At 51.3% G+C, this 25,775-nt stretch overlaps 2 protein-coding genes across 4 annotated transcripts; one reads left to right on the plus strand and one right to left on the minus strand.

The window, feature by feature from the left end:
* The first annotated feature begins 38 nt into the window (after positions 1–38).
* BRME1 (break repair meiotic recombinase recruitment factor 1) lies at positions 39–18,924 on the plus strand. 3 transcript variants are annotated; one of them, XM_045852805.1, is made up of 11 exons: positions 39–151; positions 393–482; positions 1,026–1,077; positions 4,741–4,915; positions 7,546–7,627; positions 7,869–7,973; positions 11,292–12,569; positions 15,704–15,789; positions 15,969–16,037; positions 17,781–17,873; positions 18,253–18,924. In XM_045852805.1, exons 3-11 carry the CDS (start codon positions 1,047–1,049, stop codon positions 18,401–18,403), a joined length of 2,070 nt encoding a protein of 689 aa, XP_045708761.1. In that variant the 5' UTR covers positions 39–151; positions 393–482; positions 1,026–1,046; the 3' UTR covers positions 18,404–18,924. The 3 variants fall into 3 exon arrangements, with proteins under 3 accessions (XP_045708761.1, XP_045708763.1, XP_045708762.1); XM_045852807.1 differs by having other exon boundaries at positions 393–446; XM_045852806.1 differs by lacking the exon at positions 393–482 and having other exon boundaries at positions 46–151.
* A 1,695-nt stretch (positions 18,925–20,619) lies between these two features.
* NANOS3 (nanos C2HC-type zinc finger 3) lies at positions 20,620–23,334 on the minus strand. Its single transcript, XM_045853484.1, has 2 exons — positions 22,860–23,334; positions 20,620–20,896 (listed from the first exon to the last, which is right to left on the minus strand). The coding sequence occupies exons 1-2, from the start codon at positions 23,332–23,334 to the stop codon at positions 20,829–20,831; spliced, it is 543 nt and encodes a 180-aa protein (XP_045709440.1). The 3' UTR covers positions 20,620–20,828.
* Positions 23,335–25,775: the final 2,441 nt, after the last annotated feature.

Consider the following 25,775-nt stretch of genomic DNA (forward strand, 5'->3'; position numbering starts at 1 on the left):
AGGCATTGCGCAAGTGCGCACGCGCGCCTCCAGGTGGTGGGTCGTGCGGTCCTTGTCGCGGCGAGAGGCGGACCCTGTGTGAGTGTGAGCGGCAAAGCTGGCGTCGCGCACGCGCGCGACTGCGACTCGCAGAGCGCGGGAAAGAGGCAGGGTGAGCACGAGGAGAGGGGCCGCAGTGACTACCAGGTTCACTCTATCCAGCGTGGGGTTCAGGTCTGGGCAGTCTTCGCGTTTCGGTGGCCGCGATACGGTTAATGTGGGCCTAGTTACCGGAAGCCAGTCCGTAATCTTCGAGCCTCACGCCTCCTGGCCTTTCAGCTCCAGACCCTGGGGCTGCCCGGCCTCTGAGAGGGGTCTACTTACCTTCATTTCCTCCAAAATATTTTACGCAGATAATTTAACCTAGCTGTCCCACAACAAGTCCGGGCTCACCTACCTAGTTCCTGGTAAGGACAGAGACCTCAACAACTTCTCTGGCTCAGGTCAGTGTGTGCTTGTTTGGCCCCCAAGGCTGGAAGGAATTGCCCTGGGGCAACTCCTGTTCCTTCAAGGCCCCAGGCGCCTCCATAAAGCTTCCCACACCTTGAAGCACCCCAGGCGGCCCCTCTAAAAGCCCTCCGATGCCCTCAGGTGTCTCTAGAAGGTTCCCAGAGACCCCAGCCTAGAGGGAGGAGTTTTGCACAGGCTGTCCCAACTTGGGTACGAGAGCCAAAGTCCCTAAGACTTCCCACTGAGGACACCCCTGTCCTCACCCCTACCCATGTGCTCTCAGACCCTGGGCAGAAAATGGGCAATTCCTTCTCTGCCCTCTGCAACATGGAGGAGGTTTGAGTTCTTACCCAGCCAGTGGCCCAAAGTTGCTGTGACTCCCACCCTGTGTCCTCTTGGGGCCTAACTGACCCCTTGGGGCAGCCACATGGTCCAAGGGTGGGAGGTGGGGTGGCTTCTGACCTCAGTCAATGTCACTGAGTCTGTACCCAGGCAACAGTGATTGCTTGTAATGATGGGATTTTGCTTGTTTTCAGATTTCTCAAGGGAGGGATAAAATGAGTAAGAGGAAGAGGCTTCGGACTTCAGGTATTTGGACATTCACGTTGATCTTTTTATTGCCATTTCTGCTCTTAGGAGGAATTTGGGTTATTTATTGCAAAAGTGTTAACATCATCACACGAAGCTCCTTTTAAAAAATTATTTAATTCCCACTAGTAAGAAAGGTATAAATTCTGGAGGAGTGCATACAGTAGAAAGTGAAAGCTTTGTGGAGCTTCCTCCAGCCTCTGGCAGGGTCCATAGCTGAGGGATGGCCCCAAGCTTCGGGGCAGAGGTGCAACCTCCATGCAGGCCCACTCTCAGCAACCACTCCTGAATAGAGCTTGACATGTTGCAAGGCCATCTGGTACATAGCTAAGTGCTTCACTCTCAAACCAAAAACCTGGGTTCCTCCCAATTCGGCTGCCCACTGTGTGATTGGCAGGTGACTTACTCTGTGCTTCACTTTCCCCCTTCTGCAAATAGGCGATAAGAAAAGCAACCCCCCCCCCCTTTTTGTTTTAGAACAGCCATTCTCAGTTTGGTTGGGGGAGGAATTTTCCCTCCAGAGGATATTTGACAATGTCTAGAGTCATTTTTGGTCTTCGCAATCGGTGTGTGTGGGAGGGGTGGTACTGGTGTTTAGTGGGTCTAGGCCAGGATGCTGCTCAAAGTCATAGAATGCACAAGACAGCCCTCACAACACAGAATATCCAACCGCAAATGTCCACAGTACCTCAGATGTCAGTAGTGTCTAGGTTGAGAACCATGCCCTAGAGCTCAGATGTGGATTAGTAGTTGAGAAGCACAAAGAAGAGACCCTAGGTAATGCACAGATATAGGCTGCTGTTATGATTATCTTTCCAGACTTTTAAAAGACTTCTTTTGAAATAATTTTGGGCTTACACAAAAGTTACAAAAGTAGTTCAGACTTCTATATACCTTCCCCCAGATTCCTTTACTGTTAACATCCAGCAAAACCAGAGGACCGGGATCAATCATACAGCACAGCATTAAACACACACACACACACACACACACACACACACAAAACAGGAAACAAACCTGACTACACTACTTCTTCCAAACTGTTTATGAGTGTTTTATTGAAATATAGAGTGTTTTTATTGGAAAATAGAATCATTACACATTGATATGCATCCTTCATTTTTCACTTCGTGGTATGTTGAGATCATCTTTACTTGTCCATATGTGTATAGAATTTCCTCTTTCACAGAGAAAAACACCCCTGGGTGGTGTGGCTCAGTTGGTTGGGTGTCGTTCAATTCCTGGTCAGGGCACATGCCTAGGTTTCAGGTTTGGTCACTGGGTAGGGCACATATGAAGGGCAACCAATTGATGTTTCTCTCCCACTCTTTTTTTTCTCCTTTCCCCACTCTCAAAAATAAAAATTAAAATACATTTTTAAAAAAAACACCCAGTTTTACATAGTATAGCTCCATTTCCCTGTCTAATGTCTAGGGTATCTCAAACTCCTTAAAAGTTTAGAAGTTATTTTACTCACTGCTTAATGAACTTAGGCAGTAGTACTCATTTTTCCCCAAAAATGGGCAACTGAAAAACTCAACAGATTGAAAATATTTTGTGTGGAGATAAGCAACAGGCTGCTTGGAGACATGAGAATTTCTGTGACCTTGGAGGGGGAATCTGGGGACAGCCAGGCCCACCCACAGCAAGTCATTTGGGGCCTCTCTTGGCCATGGACTCCTCAGCCTATTGAACTCCAGGGCTGCCCCAGGACAGCTGTTTCTGTGTGTCTTGGACAGAGTGGGAGGAGAGGAAGACAGTTCTGGCAGGTGGTGAAAAAAGTCCTTTCCCTCCCAAGATCTTTTTGGCCTTTGGTGTTGAAAACAAGTTTTTGCCTTAGTTTTTCTTGAATTAGTCCTGTGGGGACAGATCACAGGAAGGAAATAGGAGGCTATTCACTTTTGTTGATAGTTTTGCTTTTTATTTGGTATAAATGTTCATTGGATCAGCAAAGCAAGCTAGTGTTTTGGCATCTTAAGAAACCAAATAAATGAAGCTGCTGTATTTTGTGTTTTCTGGCATACCACAAGGTTTAGAAATATGTTTGTGTAAGAAACTCATTGGAACCTTGCTCTGGGTGCAGTGTGGGGGTGGGCACCTGAGAGAGAGGTGGGAGGCAGGGCAAGAATGAGATCAAAGGGTGCAGCAGATATAGTTCCTCCCCTGGACAGCCTCAGGGTCAAGTCAAGGAAAACAGAAAAATGCTTATCTTAGAGAGAGCTAACCAAATACACAGCAGTGGGTTATAGTTCGGAATGGGCACACATGAACCATAACTCACAGAATTAGAAGAAATTACAGGAAAGTTGCTGTGGTCTAGTGGAGTGCAAACCATTGGGTGAATGTAGAGGACCATAGTAATCGGCACTGGGAAAGTTGGGGTGCTTATTCAATGGGTTTATTTCAAGGTGCTTAAGGAGCTGAGGTTGGAAAGGGTCTATGTGACTAATCTCCAGGAAGGTCAGGCCTGGGTCTGGTTTGTCTTTTTGTCTTCGCTGCCTGCTCAGAAGCACAGTACATAGTAGGGACTCACTAGATGCTGAAGCACACTTAAGTGTGAAGACTTTGGAGTTGGATGCCTAGATCTCACTCTGGATTCCTGGGCCACACGTGCCTCAGCTTTCTCATGTGTAGAACAGGTGTAACAACAGGACCCTACCTTCAAGTTTTATCATAACACACCCAAGTTCTGAGGACAGTGTCTGGCATGGAGCTCACTAGAGTCAAAACTTACTATTCATTGAATAAATGATTCAGTTGGGGCTAGATTTGGGGAGGTTTCACAAGCCAGCCACTGTTGGCAATTTCTGTGTAAGGGAGTTTCCTTAATCCAACAAGGTGTTAATAAGAGCTTTGGGGCTCTAAATTGTCCTCAGTGGTGGGAAAAGTACTACAGAGATACAAAGAACTAAGTGGCAGCTGAGACATCCCTTGCTTAGCACTTAATTCCACAGGGTCCAAGCTTTATTCTTCAGGCATCACGGAAAACTAGAGCGGTACATAATTAGTAGTACTTGCATTTCCTGGGAAGTGATATGCATTTTCTCCATGTTTATTCAGTCACCTACCAAGTATTTATTGATCACCGACACTGTACCAGATGCTCTTCTAGGCACTTGAGCTCCAGCAGAATGTGATTAGATGAGGCCCCTCTTTGCATGGAGCAAGTTGTAGTGGGAAAGACAGAAATAACCCAGTACATCGATACTTGAGAGAAGCCTTGAAGTGAACAGAACAGCATGGGCCTGAAAGGGGATGTCTATAGAAAAGTCAGGGAATGGCCCCTCTGCAGGGATGTTTGAGCCAAGACCCAGCGGAGCCAGTACACACCTCTCACCACTTGCCCAGAAAAAGTCAGCTGGGTCCAGTTGTCTTCTGTGGTTTGGAGCCAAGGCAGGTCACCTCAGGATTCAGCCTTAGTCATGACTAGTCCATGGGTAAAAAGCCTTTGAATCCTGTGGTCACATAAGCTCCTAGGTCCCTTTTGGATCAGGTTTCCTCCCATCTTTTGATCTCCAGACAAGTGTCAGAGCAGGGGTTTCCTGCCTGTGGAACAAACCTGCTCACACTGCAGCTGTGGCCCTGCCAGGTTTGGTTGTCAGCCATGGCAGAGGGTGCTGTGGGCATCCCCTACCCCTTTGTCTTCCTTTGTCTCTAAACTAGGAGAAGGAGTCCGTCCACCGAAACCACCGAAGAACACAAGACTCAGAGACTCTGAAGGGGCCCGCCACAGTTTCCAGTTGGGCCCTTCGCCTCACCCTGAAGAGTCAGAAGGCAGGTCAGGACCTCCTCCCTCTGTAGAGCAGAGTGGGGAGGAGCCAGGACAGATGGCCTCCAGGTAGGTGGCTCAGAACACTTTAGCACCTCCCCAGTGACAGTGGGCATGGCACAGCCACCCAGCGAACAGGATGCAAATGGGGAGGGGGGTAACATGGCCCATTCATTATCACACCTCCCCCACCCGGGGACTCAGGTCTCTTGAATTGTGTTTCTTGATGCTTTTCTCCCCAGGACTCTCCTCTCTATCAATAAAGGTCAATATTATAAGCATGAGCAAGAAAAATTTTGAATTTTTCAAGATCACTTAGCTTTAGAGTGTAGCTTATCCTTTCTGCTGGTCAAATCCATATTTATCCTATATTCCTTCTTGATGAAAAAGGTATCAGGAGTAGGTCTGCAGAATAGTAACCCATAAAAAAAAATAATAATAACTATATGGTAGGCAGTGTGCTTAATAAACATTTTACACATATCAGCTCATTTAATCCTCATGGCACTCTAAAATAGATTTTTGTCTTCTTAACAGGTAAGAACTCTAAGGCTTTTAGAGATCAATTGACTTGCCCAAGGCTACTGAGCTGGTGTAAGGCAGGCTGTGGTTCTGGCTGTATCTCACTCCTGTTCTCCTAACTACTGTGGTTTCCTAGTTCCCTTAATTTTTTTCCCCAGGAAATAAGTAATTAAGCATGATGGGGAAAAAGAAAAATCTGGAGAAGAGTTTAGTCTGTCTGTGGCATTAAACCGCATATAACTAACTATAGCAAAGTAGGAAGGGTTAGCGTGAATTAGGAGAAGGAAGGTTCCTGCTACCTGAAGTCTTTGGAGAGTTCGTCGTGGATTGGACTGCCACATTATCTGAGTAAAATATTGAGGCATGTGATCTGACAGTTTTTCTGATTGGGAGGGGGTGGGTGTATGTGTCTGATCTCCTGATCTTGGTCAATGCAGTTTTAGGATTAAAGGCAGCCCTGCTCTGTGTGTGATATGAAGAGGACCACGTGTCACACCTGAGCCATTTTTCCAGACACAGGAATGTCACTGTGCTCTGTACTCCTGGAGAGGCCAACGGGGCTAATGGGGCTACAGCCACCGCCCACTCTGCCTTCTGTGTCCATAAGAATAGTCAGAATCAGAAGCCCAGAAGCAGGTTCCCTCTTCTTTTTTTTTTTTAAATGTTTTATTAAGAAATACCATGTGCTTGAGCGCAGGCTGCGAACCAAAGTGTTGCAGGTTTGATTCCCAGTCAGGGTACATGCCTGGGTTGCAGGCCATGACCCCCAGCAACCACACATTGATGTTTCTCTCTCTCTATCTCCCTCCCTTCCCTCTCTAAAAATAAATAAATAAAATCTTAAAAAAAAAAAAAATACCATGTGCATAGAAATATAACAGAAAATGTAAAGCAAACAAGCTTAACACATTTATGTTGAGAAATGAAATCTTGTTGGCACCCCAGAAGCCGCCAAACAACCCATCCCAATTAAAATGTTCTAACAGGCTTTTGCTATCAGTATCTGGACTTACTCTGTGTCCAGAACCTCCCCTGGCATAATTCAAGCCCATCAGCATATCTTCATGCTTCTTCCTGTTCCACTTCCAAAGTTGAAATCATGTGAAATTTTGGTTCCAGATTTTGGTCTGTGTTTTTTTTTCCACATTGTACATGTCCACAATTTATTTAAATATAAGCATAGTTTCACCAACTTTTTAAAAAGATTTTATTTTTAGAGCAGTTTTAGGTTTACGATAAAATTGAGAGGAAGACACAGAAATTCTCCACATACCCCTTGCTCTCACACATGCACAGCCCATTATCACTATCACTCACCAGAATGGTACATTGTCTTTTTTTAACCAAAAATGAACCTACACTGGCACGTCATCAGTCAGAGTCCATAGTTTAGTTCCCTCTTCATGTTACACATCCTATTTGTCTGGACAAATGTAAATGACACAGTTCACCACTACAGTATCGTATAGAGTGTTTGCACCGCCCTAAAAATCCACTGTGCTCTGCCTGTTTCTCTCTCCCCCAGTCTGGCAGCCACTGATCTTTTTACTGTCTCCATAGTTTGCCTTTTCCAGAATGCTATATATTTGGAATCATACAGTGCATGGCCTTTCAGATGGGCTTTTTTCCTTAGTAATATGCATTTGTTTCCTCTATGTCTTTTTATGACTTGATAGCACATTTCTTTTGAGTGTTGAATAATATTCCGTTGTCTGGATTTACCACAGTTTATTTCTTCATTTACCCACTGAAGGCCATCTTGGTTGCTTCCACATTTTGGAAATTATGAATATACCAGGTTTTTTTGACACTATGTTTCCATATCTACAAATTCTCTTCCTTTGAATTTCCAAAGTTGGGAGCAGGAATGTCAGTGCAAATGAGAATTCCAGGTCTTACTTCAGGAGCCAGTTCCTGGGATTATGTGGGTAAAGTGCTGCCAGAGCAGGCAGCTTAGATTCTAGATGGGGGACTCAGCACCCTTCTTGGAGGGAGATGTTCCCCAGGACACTGCTCCCCTCCTCCATCCCACCCTCTCTCAGCAGGTGCTCCAGGGCCTGCCTTCCAGGGGACTTGGAGCACTACTTTGCCTCTGGACTTCATTCCCTGTCCCACTAGGCACACTGAAAGCCTTGGATGACTTCAGAACCTCCTCCATTTTGTCTTTCTCCACCCAGCTCCCTGGATAAGGAAGCAGTAGCTCCCTCCAGGCTCCTCGCGCAACCAGAAAAGGAGCCAGTTGCCTGTCCTCCTTCCCAGGTGAACCTGTTTTGTAGCTTTTCATATGTGCTTAAAGAAGCCACCTACCTTTCACTGGAGTTCCTGCCTCTATTCATCCTCACGGTCTACAGGGGCTGGTGTGCCCTGGGGATGGAGGGTAAAGGCCATGTTTGAGACTACAAGAAAGAAACCAGTTTGGGTGTTTGTTTGGTTTCTTTCTGAGACCTCATTCCTCTCTTATATGTATTGCTGCTGCTTTGTTCTTGTATCTTGTTCACAGAACTCAGTTGGGAGATTTGTTCCCCAGTTTGCAAAACCCAGGAAAGCAGTGACGAGACTAACAGCTACAAGGGAAGAGGTCCTCGGGAGTGAGGCCTTTAGCTTGGTAAGACCCTAAAATCAACAGGTTGAACCCCATAGATGTGCAGCCTCTTAGCCTAGCTTTGGCAGCTGAGTTGAACCTTGGTTCCCGCTCCACAGCCCCATTTTCAGCACATCGCACCACAGATGTCTCTGGACTGCAGGTGCTATGCAGGCAGCTCGCAGGCCTGTGAGAGGCACTCAGGACAGCTGTGCCTAAACCATTAAGTGCTGGGGGCCAGAGTCCTCTTACTCACCTTCTGCCCCTGAAACCTTTTGCTTCTCAGATGCTTTTGTGCAAGTTGGGGTGGGGTGGGGGCATCTTACAGCGTGCTTTCTTGTCTTTGCCACTGTGAGCTTTAGGGTGGACAATATCTGGTAACATGTGCCCCTAAAAAAGTGAGTGGTGGGCATGCCCAGCAGCTGTGTTTGTAATCACCTGTGATTGGGAACACCCTTGATATCTTTCATTGAACAAATGACGGTCTCTACATCATGAACACAACTCAGCAATAAGAAAAAGGGCAAACTAGTGCCACAGGCAGCCACCTGGATGGATCCAGGGAGGGCATTAGAGTAGGAAAAGCCAATCCCAAAAGGTTATTTGCTGTTGGATTCCATTTACAGAACATATTGAAGTGACAAAAGCATAGACGTGTTGGGTGGACTGGTGGTTGTGAGGGGTTGGAGACAGGGTGGACCGCACGGGAGAGAGGCGAGTGGCTGCAGTTGTCAGCACCAGGCATCTTTGTGTTGCAGATGTTCAGTATCTTAGCTGCCGTGTGGATACACAGCCTCCGACAGTGAGAGAACGTATTGAACTTAATATACATATGCAAAGGGAGAGCCAGTAATGTCTGAGGTGACTTTATCAATTTCAACATCCTAGTTGTGATACCGTGCTTTTGTTATGTAAGATGTTAACATTGGGGCAAGCTGCATAAGGAGCGCAACGGATCTTTTCACGTTGTTTCTCACAACTGCACGAGAATTTGCAATGATCTTACCAAAAGTTTAGATTTAAACAAAGGAGAGACGGTAACTTTGCCGTCCATTTAGAAAAGGCTGTGTGCAGCTCAGCAGGCTGGTTGCCGGTGACTAAACTGAAGCAGTATTGACATGCCACAACCTCCAGTGATCTGACATTTGCAGTGCAGACCCTCCTGGAAAGGTTGGCCTTAAGGTGCAGGGAGGTCATTGTGGAGGAGTTGTCTCCCTCTGCCCTGGCGCTGATAACTGTACAAAAGAAGTGGGGCAACAGCTGCTGTTTATAGGCACCCACGAATGCCAGCCTTAGTCCCTAGGTATTGAATTTATTTGCAGTCCAGTTTGGAGGGAGACCTGATGGCACAGGTGTGAAAGGAAGCAAAATATTGGGTTTACTCCATTGTTGGGGGCCTAAATAAGTAGCTTGAAGGATGGAGTTGCTGCTAGTTGAGACAGGGGACTCTGAGGAGATGCTCAAGAGCTGGTGTTGGTTGTGTCACATTTGACATGACGGGAAATGCCAGGCAGAAATGTCAGATACGTGCATCTAGAGTCAGGGGAGATCTGGGCTGCAGTGACTCCACAGGTTTAGGCCTGAGCACCTGGAGGGATCGGGCTGCCATCTACCTAAGGATGATGCTCCCTCCATGTCCCAGCTGGAACATCGTCTCTCTCAGCCTGCTCTGGTCATCTCCCACCATACTTAGGAACTTTTTAAAAAATAGTTTTTTTAATTCCCATTACCATTTATCCCCCTTATACCCGCTTCCACCCCCACCTATCCTCCTCCCTTAGGGACTTTTCATTTCTCTCTCTCACTCTTTTTAAACATTTTATATTGAAATAATTAAAGATTTATAGGAAGTTACAAAGACAGTATGGACCCAAGTGTCCATTGATGGGTGAATGGATAAACAAAATATGGTATATCCACATAGTAGAATATTGTTCAGCCTTACAAAGGAAGGATATACTGCCACAGCAACGTGGATGAATCTGGAGGACATTATGCTAATGAAACGAGCCCTTCACAAAGCAACAAGTAGCCTGCAATTCTACTTACATGAGGCCCCAGATTAGTCAAACTCATAAAGACAGTAGTACATGAGGGGCTGGAGGGAGGGGGAGTGGGGAATGAGTACTATATTCTGTCGTGTGTAATGTGCACCCACATTTTTGTGTGTGTTGTACACTGTATTATTATGCCCATGGCATGTAATCGTTATCCCACATATAGTGCATATTCTTATTTTTCCCTAAAAAAATTTAGGCAAAATACAGTATTTAATGGGGATAGAGCTTCAGTTGTACAAGGTGAAGGCGTTCTGGGGACCAGTGATGGTGGTGGTTGCATAATAGTGTGAATGTACCTAATGCCACTGAACTGTGCACTTGTCAGTTGGTTAAGGTGGTGAATCTTGCATTGTGTGCATCATACCACAATTTAAAAACAAAACAGCACAGAGGGGTCCTGGTGTTTCCTCTCCCAGCTTCCCCCAGTGGTATCATCTCACATAAGTACAGTTCTCGCCCGTCCAGGCAGCTGACATTGGTGTGACCCACAGGCCCCCTTGATATTTATATCCTTGATCTCCACATTCCTGGTGCTGGTGGGAAGAAGGAGCTGTGGAAAAGGAGGGTTCCCGTGCTTCTGCTTCCCCCTCCAACCCCTGCCACAAAGCTCTGCTCTGTACTAGTACAGTAGTTCCCCCACTTATGCACAGTTCTGTGCAAAACCACAGTTTCTGTGGTTTTAATTACCTATGGTCAGCCACTGTCCAAAAATATTAAATGGAAAGTTCCAGAAATAAACAATTCGTAAGTTTTAAATTGTGTGCCGTTCTGAGTGGTGTGATGAAATCTCACGCAGTCCTGCCTGGGATGTGAATCGTCCCTTTGTCAGTGTCTCCACCCCACACATGCTCCCCTCCGGCTCGTCACTGAGAGCCGTTTCAGTTGTCAGATTGACTGTTGTGGTATCTCAGTGCTTGCACTCAAGGAACCCTTATTTTACTCAGCAATGGCCCCAAAGCCATTCACATAACTTTTATTACAGTCTTATTTCATTAATTACTGTTGTTAATCTCTTACTGTGCCTAATTTAAAAGTTAAACTTTATCATAGGTATATGTGTATAGGAAAAAACATACTACATACAGCGTTCAGTACGATCCACAGCTTCAGGCATCCACTGGGGTCTTGGAATGCATCCCCCATGGATAAGGGAGGATTACTGTACTGATCTCTTCTGGTGTCTGTGCAGTATCTGAGTCTGTACAAGAGCAGTAACAACTAGAAAAATATTCAAAGTGGTTGATTACTGAAGACCTGAGGCTGAGTCTTTCTCTCTACACAGAAAACAGCACCAGAGCCCAGCGCCCAGCAGGCAGGAAGCCAGTCATGGGAGGAGTCCCCTGGGCTCACTGTCTGGGAGGCCAGGGTGCCAAGAGGCCAGACCCAGGCAGACGGCACCCACTCCAGGCGCAGCGTCCAAAACCCTGTAATACCTGTGTCCAGCAAGGGGGATTCTCAGTCTGAGGTCTCCAGTGATGTTTCTCCAGAATGGGGGATGGTGCCCTTGGCCTCAGAGAGAGCCGGCCAGAACTACCTATTGGAGCAAGGGATAAACTTGCCAGGTGGTGGAGGCACAGAGGCGGGTGGGATTCCAGGTGATCTCAGCCAGAAAGGGCATCTACCAAGCAATGGTGCTGAAGAGCAGGAGCCCGACCGAGGAGCTCCACAGGAGGAAGGTGCCCAAGGAGGAGCAGGGGTTGAGCAGGAGAAAGGAGAGAGTGCCCTAGGCCTGGCCACTTGGGACTTAGAGCCTGGATCTGCGGCCCAGGTCCCCACTGACCCCATGCAGACACTCAGCAGGGCTGGCAGGGAAGCAGAAGGGAGCTGTAGCAGCCCAAGACACCCCTCCCTTAGGATCACTGTCATGACAGATGTGGCCACAGACCCCACTGGCCCAGAACAGAGGGCTCTGGAGGTGGCTGGGCCAGGTGGGAAGGCTGACACCAGGGCACCTACCTCTCCCAACAAGAAGGCCCCTGATGGAGGCCATAGTGGGGCCCTGCTCAGAGGTACACCTCTCACCAGGGAGACCACAGGAGGCAGAGGGGAGGCAGGTCAGGAAACTGAGCCCCCTGGTGATATCCTGGGCAGCCCTGCAGCCTCCCTGGCTCGGGCTTATGTGATCCAGGAGCCCACAATTTGTGCTAGAGATTCCAGTCCTGTAGCCTCAGAAATGGGCCCAGTTGTTGATCAGACAGGCCGGGATCAAGAAGGGCTGGGAAGTATGTGTGCACTGCCTTTGCTATCACAGACTTTGGGTGAAAAGGCAGCAGAGTTAGGTAGCCAGAGCCATGAACAAGACCTTGGGGGGCTCAGTCTGTGCCTTGGAGCTTCTGCTCCATTGCACAGAGAAGCAGTGGATGCTCCTCCCCGGGATGCCAGGGCCCACCAGGGTGGCCCAGGTGCCCCCACAGACCCAGCAGGCCAGCCCAAGCATGCTCCTGACTCTACAGACCAGGCCATGTTAGAGGGGTTCCCAGCCATGGAACTCGACTTCCTGCCAGACAGCCAGATAAAGGATGCCCTGGAAGCCACCAACTTTGGAGCACCAAATGAGCAGGTAAGAGCATCCTTAATCCCAGTCAGGGCACATGCCTGGGTTGCAGCATCCGCACATTGATCTTTCTCTTTCTCTTTCTCCCTCCCTTCCCTCTCTGAAAATAAATGGATAAACTCTTAAATTAAAAAAAAGCATCCTTAAGTACAGCCAGCCCATCCCAGGGCAGGTGCCAGTGTCCACAGGCCCTCACCTAAACCGTCCATTGGAAGGGGAAGATTGGGCATGTGGTGGTCTGTTTATGTGGCAGGCAAGTGTAGGGATCTGAGTTGCAGCTTCAGGGGGTTGGAGTCTGATTTTCCAGAAAGGAAAGACCTGCTTTTCCATGAGGGACCTGTCCCAAACATAGGCATGGAGTTTTGTTTTTCTGCTGGATTTTGTAGAAACGTTGCATCCTTCAGGGATCTCCTGCCTGACAGGCAGGGGAAAGTTGCCTAATGAGTCTCTGCCAGCCATGGCATTCACCTGTCAGGGCAGGTGACAGCTTTGCTTCGGCCTCACTCCTAGGGGAAGCTCCATGTCACTGGCTAGTAACACAACCTGAGCTGGGTTATGTGCTTTGCAGTGTTGCTCTGGGAGGTGGGTGGTCCTGGTGGGCGAGGATGAGAGGCTGAAGGAGGTTGGGTGCCTGCCAGAGTTGACACCGCCAGGAGGGTAGGAGGCTGGGTCTGTGTCCAGGTCGGCCTGATCCTGCAGCTGCGCCTCAGCCACTCTGTCCCAGAATGTGGAGCCCAACTCCCTTGACAAACGTTGGCATGTTTTTTCAGCTGTCTCTGTTGAGATGTTTTTTCAAAAATTGATTCAATACATGCTTGTCAAGAGCCTGCTTGTGTCAGGCATGAAGACATCAGGCGGGATCCCTGCCCACTCAAGGTTTGTGGCAGCACTGTCCCCACTGGCCTCTCCCAGAGTGAGCATTTTTGTACCCTATCATTTTGGAACTTAGAGAGTCTCATGTGACACAGCTCCAAAACACAAGCAACGGGACTTCGTCTGGTGCCCAGCTGAAGAAAGCCAGCTGTTCCCAGTGTGGAGGGGAACATGGCTGGGGGAGCCAGTGTGGGTCTCCATTGCACTGCCTTCCCTGGGGACAGCCAGGGGGCATTTTTGGCCCTCCAAAATGTTCAGCTGTGTGGTGACTTCAGACCCAGCCCTGCCCCCTGCTCCCCCTTCCCACCCCATGTGGGCCCTGGCTCCTTGGGCTGCCGGTTCGGTGATCACCAGACAAGCAAGATAATGGAAAGTAGGTCACAGTGCAGGGTCAGAACATGATTGCCTGGATGGGTGGGCGTTCACTGCTGGGCTGGCTGAAATTTTAGAATTGGGGCCTCATATCTTGAAAAATGTGAACTCCTCATTACTAAGTTACTCCCAGTCCCTGGCATTGACTAAGAAGGCTGGGGAAGCAGTTGGGACTTCTGGTGGCATCCAGCAGGCCAAAGAGGGAGCTTCTGGACAGGCTGCCAGACAGGCTGCCAGCGCCTCGCCTTGGAAAACAGCAGGGAGTCAGCAGTGCAGGGCTCCTGGGCCGACAGCCGGGCGGTCCAACCTGACAGGTCCTCCGGGGCAGTCGGCTCTGCCCTGACAAGGCTGCCAATGCCTGGACGAGTTTTGTTTTGATATTGGGCGTTCCTGAACAAGTCGGGGTGACCCAGGCACCAGCAAATTCCCAAGGAAAGATTCTGGATGGCCTTTGGCAGGAAAGCCAAGTGGGTAGGGGCCCTGGACACAGAGCAGCAGCACTGCCTCCTCCTGACTGGCCCGCAGCCTCAGCGGGCACAGCCGTCGGCACCATTTCAGAGAAGGCCATTCAGACTCACAGAGGTTACACAGTGGTTGTAACACAAGAGGTTAGCCAGCGTCACCAGTTTCAAACCCAGGTCTCCTCACAGGAGGATTTGGTGTTTTCTTCTCAAAACAGCTCTCTTGGGATGTGATACCTCAGAGCTGGTGGAGCCTCTATATGCCGTTTAAGGAGCATCATATAAAAAGCTGGTTCCCAGGTCCTTTGCAGTGGCCTGCAGCTGTGACCCTGGATGTTCAGGACCACTTTTGTCATGACAAACATTTACACAGTCCTGGTGGGTGGGAGAATATTCCTCACGGCCAACAACAGTGCAGTCGGTTTGAGGAATATGTGACATTGAATTGTATTTTAAGTCAGTTGCCTACATGAAACAGCCAGATCCCGGGAGACCCTGCACTGTCTACAGCAGAGATCCCAACTGGCACCACTGGCATCTACGGCCAGAGTGCTCTCTGGTGGGGACTGTCCTGTGCACTGTGGGGTATTGAACAGCATCTCTGGCCTCCACCCACCAGATGCCAGTAGCAACTTTACCCCTAGTCATGACAACCAAAATGTCCCCAGGTGAACTGCTGGGCTGCAGGCAGTTTTTCATGTGGTTCAGGCACCTCTTTGCTAGTGTAGCTCAACCTTTCACCCTGGCCCCATCCCCATCAGGGGGAGATGTCCCTAGAACAGGCCCCTCTCCAACCCCAGGACTCGGTCTCCTTAGAAGAGGCCCTGGGCAGGCCACCCCACTGCAGCCTCTTTTCCTCTTCCCAAGGGATGTACGTCACCTCTGTGATTGAGCCTGACATTTTCCACAAAATTAAACCACTGTTGACATTTAGAGACTTGAAATTCTCGGGGTTATCTGGCTCTGCCCCCTATTATTTATGAATTTTTCTTTGGCATTATATTTACATTTTTTTCCTGACAAAATGAGTGGCTGACCTCTTTCCCCTTGATACCAGTGCCCACCTTACTATAGTCATCACCCCTAGGGGTCTTCTCTGCACCCTTCTAGGTACCATGGGGTGTGCAGGATACAGTGTGGCACCTCAGTCGTCAGGAAGAGAGAACGTGTGGACACAGCCACCCCTGGGCATGGATCAGCCTGTTGGAAAGTGCAGGCCCAGTGGTTACCCTGTATGCTCTTTCAGGGGTGGGGAGGGCAAGAGCAGCCCTGGCTAGTGGCCCCCAGGTCTAGCCATCACTTTTCTTCTTCAGGAGTTCCAGCCTCACATGGCGTGGCTAGGGGAAGGGAAACATTCCCTGCGTGACTTTTCTTTCCTTCCCTGTGCAGGGCTCACACAGCTGGACTGTTCACACATGTGCTCTCTCTTTTCAGTTTCCTGCAGGGAGCGTGGAGGGCCCTTGCTGGCCTGGCACCAGCCTAGGTACTGATGGAAGCCCCCTCACCATGGCCCAGCCAAGGTAGCCACCCCAAGACCCTTGCCTTGGAGTGAGTCCTCCCTTCCGAGGGGGAATGTCCCTGCTTTTCTGGCACTGGAGCTCCCATGCTTTCTCTCCCACCACCCCTGGGAGCTTCCATGTTGCTGATAAGGGGCAAGAAGGGGCCCTGGCTGTTCCTCACTGGGCCTTGCTTCCTTCAGGCCTGTAAGGGAGCTGAGCCCTGTCTTCCCAACTGCGTGTGTCTCCGGCTCCCCGCAAGTGGAAAACTGGTGAGCAGCCATCTGTCCCCAAACAAGAGTCTCTTCCCAGGAGCCCCGGGGTTGTGTCCCTGGTTCTGCGGGTTGTTTGGGTTCGGTATGTGCATTTTTCTGAAGAGGGGGTCCAGAACTTTCCCAGAGTCTCCTCAGAGTGGGATGGCTAAGAACCACTGGCTTGGTAGATCTTGGGTGGTCCCAGGTTGGGCAGAGTGGGCTCTCCAGGGCTTCTGACCTGTCCTGTGTCCTCACTTCCCACTTGGCTCTGTGCCCCGGAATAGGCCACTTTCTCTCTCCTGCAGGCCACCAGGTGCACCATCCCTCTACCCGAGGAGTGTGTATGTGTGAGGGAGGGACAGGGGTGTCCTCTCCCCTTATCCCCAGAGCCTCCCTCAGTCCATCACTTCTGTCCTGTCCCTTCTGCCAGCCCTGCGAGGGGCAAGCACTGGGCGCCATCCTCTCCTGTAACCTCCTACTGGAACAGGCGCCTCTGCAGAGGCGGTGCCTTATCAATTATTTGTAGTAAAGTTTCTGTTTCTGTCCAGCAAGCATGGAGGAGGGGCTAGGGGTGCAGCCCTTGAGAAGGTTTTCTGTTTCTCCTCAAGATGTGAGGTAGAGTGTTTTTACCTTCTTCCCTTGCACTCGTCACTAGTACCTGTTGCACCACTTGAACACACACACACACTGCACAAGGACTAGGGGCAGTTTTGTGAAAGTAGCCCTACCACTGTTTGAGCAAAGAGGAGGGGGAGTCATGTCTGAATATCTGATGGCCTCACTGGGCCATTGTGACCCCACATGGACATCTGGAAGACTCCCAGGGCAGGCCCTGGGGTCAATGGCTCATGGTGAGTAAGACACAAAAGAAGCTAAGGCCGGGGTCAGCCAGTCATCTTGGGTGACTGAGGCAGGTGGAGTGGAACTAGAGATTCCGTGGTGACAGCCTGGGAGGTTCTGCCAAGTCAAGGGTGTAGTAGGCTTCATGAAGTGCTATTGACCAGAGGCCCAGAGGATGACCCTCTGCCAGCACCCACTGGATCTAACATGTGTGGCCTGTGGGTGCTGCGGTGCAGCCACTCCTCCCACAGATGCTCACGCCATCCTGTGCTGGCTCTCCCAGGAACCGCTCTGGGCACAGGGCAGGCCGCATGGGACAGGGTGCAGCACAAGGCTACAATCTAGTGTGTGTTGGGCGGGGCAGGCAGGAAGGGAGACAAAAAAATTAGAAGGCAGAGTGTTAGGGACAGAAAGACAGTGGGGAAGGGGTTAAAATTTTAACTCACTGATCAGGGAAGTCCAGCTCCCCCACCCCTCAAGGAGGAGACATTTGGGAAAGAACATTCCAACACCCCAAGAGGTGCTCAAGGAAAGGCCAGGAACTCAGTGTGGCTGGAGCGGGGAGAGGGGGACTAGAAGTAAGAGATGGGGTCTGGAGATGCCAGCAGACAGTTCAGTAAGCCAGGTCTCCATTTTCACAGCCCTCCACCCCTTGCTGCACGGGAGGCTGTAGGGGCAGGAGCTGGGGATCCAGGGAGCTCCTGGCAACAGCTCCTCGAGGGTGGCTGTGCTGGGGAGAAGAGGGGGCTGGACTCTGGGTGTGCTTTTGGCAGTTGATCCAGCTGAGTTGGCCATAAGAGCTCTGCCCATGATGCTAAGTATCTGGAAAAGCAGACAGCTGAGGGCCCAGCAGAAGCCCTCAAATGTTGTTTGATGGAGCTGTCTGCTGAGGTCAGGCCTCTTGTCTTCCTTTCCCTCCAGGACCCACAAGGGGATCCAGCCATGCGAAGTTACCAGGATGGAGGACGCAACAGATACTGTGCGCGGCCTCATTGTCGAGCTGTCCAACCTGAAGTAAGAGCTGAACTTGGATCCACAAGGGGTGGACAGGACAAGCAGTGGGATGGGCCCAGGGAGAATGGGGCTGGGGGGAACCAGAGGACAGCAAGGAGGCCACCCAGCAGCAGCCTCTAGAAAGTATTACTCCTGGCCCTCACCTGTTATGGCTTAGGCCCATCCTTTATAGAACTGTTAGGTCCCAGAGAGGGGCTGGGGTAGTCAACAGTCAACTCTGTAACAGGTTGATTCTGATTGTGCACGTGTGTCTGTGTGAATGTGCCTCTGAGAATGTGTGAGCCTGCATGTGTGACCTGTGAGTGTGCGAACCTGCGTGAGCTGGAGTGTGTGGTGCATCCTGCTCTGGTTCATAGTCAATGCCAGCATTTTCGTGCAGCCGGCTGATCATGAATGCCCACCGGGACCTGGAAGCATTCAAGCGCCTCAACTACAGGAAGGCCAAGTCTGCAGGGAAAGCCCCCATGCCCTACACATCAAAGGGGGCTGGGACTCTCCCTCGAGGGGAGCAATCCTGGAGTGACTTATAGATGTTTCCAAATGTGGAAGCTGGGGGACCACATGTGCAGTGCCTCTCCCTCCCGTGGATTTGCTGTTTTGTTCACACCCTGACCCCGGAAGTGCCTGATGTTCCTGCCATAAAGCTGACAACAATCTCTCAGCACACCCCGGAAAGCCTGCAGTCCCTGATGTTGTGCCTGGTGTTTTGTTACCCCCAAGATTCTCCAGCAGGTCCTACCGGGCTCCAGAGACTGCCTTTCAATCCCACTGGAGTTAGCAGCCTCCCTCTGGGGCCTGTGTGGGGAGGAAACCTGTTCCTCCAGAGGCTGAGGCTGCAGTGGGAGGTGGAGGCAGGCGGAGGCCCCATGAGCAGGGTGCAGAGCCACCCAGATGTTTATCTGAGTTTGCAAATTTTGGCTCCTTAGCTAAGGTTATGGCAGGTTCAGAATTTGTTTCTTGCTGGAGGAGAAAAGAGCTCCCTTTGTTGGCTGTATGTTTGCCTTTCCCTGGATTTCCATGCAATTTATTTCAGGAAGACCATTAATAAATGATTCCCTAATGAGGTCCCAAGACCCGTCATTTGGGGGTTGAAGACTTGGGGCTCCTTGATGTTCTGCCCACAAATCTCCCTAACCGCCTTTCTCCTTTCACTCCCATCCTCTCTAGGAAGGCAAGTAGGGTTACTGCTGGGACACAGGTCAGGGGGGATCCTCACAAGTTCCCAAGGGTGTGGCATTCACACTATTCATACACACCAGCTTCTGTGAGGTTGTGAGCCCACTGGAGAGTTATTTTCAGCACTCAGTGGCCCTGTCTGTTCTCTGTGGGATAAGCTGCTTTGAAGCCCCAGCCTGGAAGGAGACAGTCTTGGGGGGCTGTTGATTCTGACAGGATGCCAAAGGCAGTCACTGCACACCTGGTCCCACACAAGCCTGACCAAGTGGACCAAACCCGCTCCTTTATTAGTGGCTTTGCCTGTGGCCTCCACGGTCAAACTCCTAGGACCATCTAACCATAACCCTTCCCACTGCCTTCTTACACCCTGGGAGGCCCCGTTCAGGAGGGGAGCAAGTCAAATCAGAGTCCTGATACCACCTTCCTTGACCCCTCCAGGACATGCTAGTTCATCCATCCCTTGGGGTCCAAACCCCCGAAGCTCTGGCTTATGTCCTTAGCAGTTTTCAGCAGCTGGGATGTTATGTCCCCAATTCAGTTTGAAGATCCCTGAGGCCACCCCTCTGCGTCTGTCCTCCTTTCTCCCCTCGAAGCCTAGACAGCAGGCTGTCTTCAAGGTCAGGCTTCCATCCCTGGCTTTCCCCCTGGGTGGCCTCAGGTCCCAGTTCAAGGGCAGGGGGGGACCTGCAAAGTCCATCCTGCCTCCACCCAACCCTGGGAGAGAGACCAACTGTGTGGGTTGGGGATGGAGGGCAGCCCTTGGCTTAGGGAAGGACTGTGGCCATCTGCTGCTCCCTGGATGCCAGGGAACCAAGCTCTGGTGATGGAGGAGACAGACAGGGTTGGGGGTTCCTCTGAATACAGCCCCCCGGGAAAACCAGATCACAATGTCTGGGTGGGGAGGGCTCTGTATCTTTCCCACTCTTGCCCAAGCAGACCCAAATCACCTCCACAGTACCCTTGGGCAAGGCCTGGGCTGGCCTGCCCACCACAGGATATAGTCCCACTCCTTTCCGACACCCCAGAAAGGCCTGGCATGTGACTCCATGGCCCCAAGTTGCTGGGACACTATGTGGTGATGTAAACATTCACAGAGGGTCTCTTTGGTGAGGACAGTGTGGGGGGAGAGGCTTGGTCTAATTGTCTACCCATTTCCCCCCTTAAATCAGGCCCCTGCCCCCAGTGTGCAGGATTCCACCTATTTGGCCTGTTGATAATGTGAGGGCTGGGTGAAAGGGAGTTTGAAAACACCAGATGTCAGAGAAAGTGCCTAATGTGCTAACCCAACAGCAAGGTTGTGCCCAGAAGTGTCAGGAAAGGGGCCACCCCTCAAGGCCCTACAGCCACCCTGTGGTGCCCACTCCCTTTTCTCAGTTCACCTGAGTGCCCCAGGTGAGCCAAGATCCAAACAGCAGTCAGGAAAGTGGGAACCAGAGTAATGTGCCCGGGCTAACAGAGCCAGGAGAGAGGAGCTGTTCCAGCTAGGGTCTCAAGACCAGCCCCATCAGACCCTTGATCCATTCATTAGCATTTATTGAGCACTGACTGGGTACCCTGTGTTGGGGAGGAAGGGCAGGGGTGTCCCAGGACCACCTCCTTCCTCACAGGGCTCTTTTGGCAGTATTTCCAGACCCTGCTTCCTTACTCAAGTCCCCAGGCTGGGGGAACGGTTCAGAGGGGGGTCCTGGCCAGAGACATCTTGGAAATCCAGCCTTCAGGGAGTCAGCGTCCCCAGGCCAGGGAAGGCAGCATCCCAGATGTCCTCCCTGCACCTGCCTCCTAGGCAGAAGTGGAGGGGCAGCAGAAAGAGGGTGAAGGTCCAGACGACTTCCTGGCACCTTTGGAACCTGGGTTTTAAAAATGGATGGGGGAGGAGAAAAACAGTAATAGGCAACGAGTCCTACGGCCAAAGTAGCAGTTCAACCTGCAGGGCTGGTGGGGCTCTGGCGCCACCCGGAGGCTGATGGTGGAATAGCACTCAAGTCACATTCTTGGACTATGGAAAGCCGAGGTGAAACCCAGAACTGGACAGAGCGCAAAAACTCCACCTCTGGCCTGCAGTGCTGCCCTCTCATGGCCATAGGGCTCCAGGATCCCGAATTTGTGACACCTTGAGTGTTACCAGGCAGGCCCGCCTCAGGCAGCCCTTCCCCACCAAGTGCGGGCTCCCTTACCCTTTCACTCCATATCCTGGGACATGAGTTTTCCTGCTCCCTCAGAATTAAGGGGAAAGGATTCTGAGACCATCATTTCTATGTGTCCCTTAAATTTCCTGTGCCTCCAAGTTGCACCTCACCAAACCTCACAGGCATAGTATCTTATGGAGGTGGTCTCTCATTATTAACAAATATTCACTTCGTAGCTATAGGAGGTAGGGTGGGGTCCTCCTGTGGGCTCACCACCCTCAAGGAACCCACAGTCTGGTGGGGAGGTGGTGGGTACCTCCCTACAGTACCCAAATAGGCAGCAACACCACCCCGATTAGACCCCCCTCCTCTGTTGGCTGACTACCGCATAATGTCGCTAAAATGGATTTGTCCTTTAAGATCCCACAGAAGCTGAGGTCTTTTGCTTCTATAATGATAACTGCTGCTAGTTTAAGCCTGAACTACCCAAAGCCTGCATGGTCCATGGTCCAGAAGCATAGCAGGCTCATGGAAGCTGGTTAGAAATGCAAGTGCTCAAGCTTTACCCAAACCAAACATGCAGAATCGAAATCCCCATTTGATGAGCAAGATCGGAGTGACCTCACATGGTGGGCCACGTAGGTGAGCAAAGCATGTTTAGACCTGAGGGGGGCTCCAGCTATAGGTCTCTCCTAAGCTACAGCCCCAAATGCTCTCCTGGGCTGCTCCCCACATGGAAAATTCATGGGGCTCCCCTCCAGTCCGACATTTGACTGGGGACTGCTGGGCCATTCCCTACAGCCTACTTGGAATACCTCTGCCTGGAGAACCAACACTCTCAACAGTGCCTCTTCCAACACTCTCAAATCCATTCCCATGGTCCAGCTGCTTAGCCAATGTCCTAACACACTCAACACACAGACCTGGTCTTGCCTCTTTTGTGGCTCCCTATTAGTGCCCAAGTCCAAACTCTTTAATGTGACTTACAAGGCCCTATAGGCCCCTTGGCTGTCCCAAAATCTCTGACATCTCCTCCTCCAGCATCCCTAAGTCCATCCCTAAGTTCCTAAACAAGCCCCAATGCCTGGGCCACACTTCCAACTCCCCACCAAACTGATTTAGGCTTCCTAAAGTCACTTCCTCCAAGAATTCCTCCTGAACTCACTCATCTGGATCAGGTGTTTTCTCTAGACTTCCCTGTTCAGTGCCCTGTGTTTTAAATGCTGCTTTTCATCTACTTTGTCTACCACTGGCCCAGGCCAGTGCTTGGCACAGAATGGCAAACAAAGTACTGGCAAATGAGTGAAGAAATAAGGAAGCTGGGTAGGGTTCAGAGAGTCTGAGCAGCTTCTCTCAGGCCACACAGCTGCTCAGTGCCAAGCAGTGTTAAGCCCCTGCTGTACCTGTCCCCAGACCTCACTGTTTGCTAGTCCACCTGGCTTCCCTGCCAGGTCACCTATGCCTGGAAAAGGATGGCATTTTCTGCAAGGGCCCAAAGAGGGTGAATCCCTTGCCCAAGACCACACAGCACAGTCAGCCCCCAGTTTATCCACATTGGGCCACACTTCTGAAATACTTTTCTAAGGTTTCTACACTGATTCTCCCCAACCCTCTGAAGTAGGAACTTGGGTTAATTCCACTTAAAAGAAGAAGGTCCCCCTCCACAGCAGATTTCCCCAGCCACCTGCACTGGCTCCTCCTGCTGCTGCTGCTCCTCCTCTTCTGCGGTGACCAGAATCCTGTGTCCTCGCCTTGTCAGGCCGGGCCAACTTCTTGCCTGCGGAGTTGCGGGTGGTGCAGCTGTAGACAGAGGTGTAGCCTTGGCCAGTGAGTGGGCAGAAGCGGCGGGTGTGGGCACGATCTTGTGTGGCACCACACTGGGGGCACACGTAGTCACGAAGTATGGGGCACAGCACCCGGCCTGCCTCATCCTTGAGCATGTGGGACTGGTAGATGGCCCGGGACTCGCCGTTGTGTTTGCAGAAAGAGCATAGGCGTTCTGGACCTGGCGAAGGTTCCGGGCTGGACCTCTGATCCCCTGGTCCTGGCGTTGGTTCTGGCTGGGAGTCTAGTTTGGTCTCAGGCTCTTCTTCCCCACGCAGAGCCCCCACCAGACGTGCCAAACCCAGGTAATCTGTCCACAGGTTGAAGGTCCCCATGGCTGGGTCACAAGTGCCAGGCAGAGGGGCAGAGAGAGAAGAACCCTGCCTGCCCTAGGCTTGTCCTTCCCTTCCTCCCTGCCCCTCCCTTTCCCCCTCTGGAGCCTAGGAGTCTGGGCTGTCAGTTCCCTCCTTACAGCTCCAAGGGGTTTTGAAGGGGAGGGAACAGGCCCTGGGAGATTCCTTATCGTCACAGGGGGGCTAGCTGTCGCTCCCTATAAATGCACCTGACAAAGAGTTGTATGGTCTCTGAGTGGGGCAAGGGGGGATGACAGGACACAGTCTGCAGGGGGCACCTGCAATTTGGAGCCACATACCCCACCCAGAGGGCATTGGAAGGGCTATCCTCCACCACATCTCCTTGGAGGAGGTCAGCCACCCTGCCCCACAGGGTTTTGAGGGGGAGGGTGGAAGACCCACCCTCAAGACAAGCATTGATGTAACCTGTAACTTAGTAACTGCTTCCTTCCTTCCCTTAGGCTAGGGGAAGGGCCAGGCCCCTGGGCCTTTTGGGGAGAGGGGGAGCTGCTGATTCTCCAGACAGTGCTGAAAGGGGGATGGTACCGGGCTAATGGGACCAAGGCTTTTAGCTCTGGGCTCCCTCAGGGTGCTTTCACACCCATTGTCTCAATGGAACCTCTATTAATGGATGAACAGACTGAGGTATGAAGCCACCTGCCCTTAGGGTTATTCACAAAGACTAACACAAAGCCTGCCTCCCCTGTCTAATTACTGGATCCCAGAGGCTAGGTGCTGGCCCTGGTCTGTCCTGGGGTGGTGAGGGGGTGAGATGGGGAGTTTGGGGACAACAGAGGCACAGGTTGGGCTAATGAGGGGACCCTAGCACTCACTCCAGCCTTGATCCTCCCTCCCTCAATGAGACCTCAACTCAGTCTGAGAATGGTGGGGAGTCACCCAGGTGGGGCACAGATATGCAGGTGGCGGCATCAGCCAGCACCAAGGTGCTAGCTACGTGGGCGATGGAGGGTTGGTGCAAGGAGGGTGAGAAAGCTGAGGCCAGGACCTGGACACAGAGAAGTGGGTCCACACCACCTACCCACCCTCATTCATTCAAGAAGCATTTTGTGGAGCCCTTAGGGAACAGACTCATCATTCCCTTTTAGAAAGGTTTTTCTGCTGCCCAGTCACCCCCCAACCCCACCCCAACCCTCCAGGATCTCTTCCCCAAATCCAGCTGTGTCCATCAGGGTCCCAGGCACCAGCCTTTCCCAAGCAGTGAGAGGCTGGGGTCGGGGTGAGGTACAGGCTGAGCAACTTTGGGGGAACTCATGGTGGGTCTTGTCCCCCAGCCCACTCCCCTCAGGCTGTGTGCGGCCCAGCCACAGTGACATTCATCCCTCGGTGGGTCTGGCTTCTGTTCTCACAACCCACCGACAACAATGAATGTTGATTGTGACCTTCGCTGTGGCCTAAAGGAGGGGATGTGCTCGGGTAGGACCTGGCCCCAGATCTGGAAAGTGGGGAGTCACAATGGGTGGACGGCAGTTCCAGGCCTCGGGGTCCACTCAACGGTCGATGGTTTGCCTGAGCTGCCCAAACTCACCGACAGGTTGAATGTTCCCCCAGGCCCTTGGCAACTTCTGGGGTGGGGGAGTGGGGGCAGGAAACCAGAGAGGTGAGGGAGGGAGGGACCTATTGACTCATTAAGTCAGCAAACAGTAGGTGCCAACTGTGTGCTCCAGTAGTTGTAATGGTAGGTATTTATGTAGACTTTGTTGCATGGATGTAGCAGTACTGGGAGCTGGGCTTTACTCAAAAGGGAGCTGGAAGATGCAAACCCCATTTGTCAGTTTGGGAGACTGAGGCCAGAGGGCACCACTCCAAGCGGCCTCTAGATGTGTCTGACCACTCCGCTATTCTGGGGTGTGCAGAGGACATCACGCAACAGAGAGATAAGTCATTTTAATACAATGTATACCTTCTGTGAGCCTCACCCTGTTCCTGGGCAGGACAGTTTATGAACCACAACAACCCTTGGGGGTCACCAGAGTCTCCACTTTGCAAATTCAGGACCCACACTGGGGCTGCTGCCAGGCCCACCCATAGGTCCACTTGCCCACTGGACAAGGGAGAAGCAAGAGGACCGAAGGAGACACCTGCTGCCCTCCTGCAGAGTCTCAGGCATCTGAACTCAGGCCCTTGGTGATGTAAGAAGGGTGCACCCTCAGACATCACAACAGACTGCTGGCAAATAGCTGCTTGGCCTCCCACTGTGGCAAGATGCTGCCCCCTCCCCACTTCCTCCTGGTAAAAGGGGCCTCCAGTCTCTCCCTGCGGGGGCCTTGAAGTGCTGGGTGACTGCTCCCTCCGGTGCCCCCTATCTGGGTTTACGGACTCTGAAGCGACCTGGAGAGGGTCCTTCAATTCCCCAGCCCCCTCCCATTTCACTCAGGGGAATATGGAGCCCCAAAGGAACCCCT

The sequence above is a fragment of the Phyllostomus hastatus genome, unplaced genomic scaffold, assembly GCF_019186645.2.
Source record: "Phyllostomus hastatus isolate PE091 unplaced genomic scaffold, TTU_PhHast_1.1 phas_contig_98, whole genome shotgun sequence".
NCBI classification, from domain to species: Eukaryota; Metazoa; Chordata; class Mammalia; order Chiroptera; family Phyllostomidae; genus Phyllostomus; species Phyllostomus hastatus.

Coding starts and splice junctions, on each gene's coding strand:
- BRME1 (XM_045852805.1), top strand. CDS start 1,047: ATGAGTAAGAGGAAGAGGCTTCGGACTTCAG. Junction 4,916..7,545: donor CCAGGACAGATGGCCTCCAG/GTAGGTGGCTCA, acceptor TTCTCCACCCAG/CTCCCTGGATAAGGAAGCAG. Junction 7,974..11,291: donor GGAGTGAGGCCTTTAGCTTG/GTAAGACCCTAA, acceptor CTCTCTACACAG/AAAACAGCACCAGAGCCCAG.
- NANOS3 (XM_045853484.1), bottom strand. CDS start 23,334: ATGGGGACCTTCAACCTGTGGACAGATTACCTGGGTTTGGCACGTCTG. Junction 20,897..22,859: donor AGCAGGAGGAGCCAGTGCAG/GTGGCTGGGGAA, acceptor TTTAAAACCCAG/GTTCCAAAGGTGCCAGGAAG.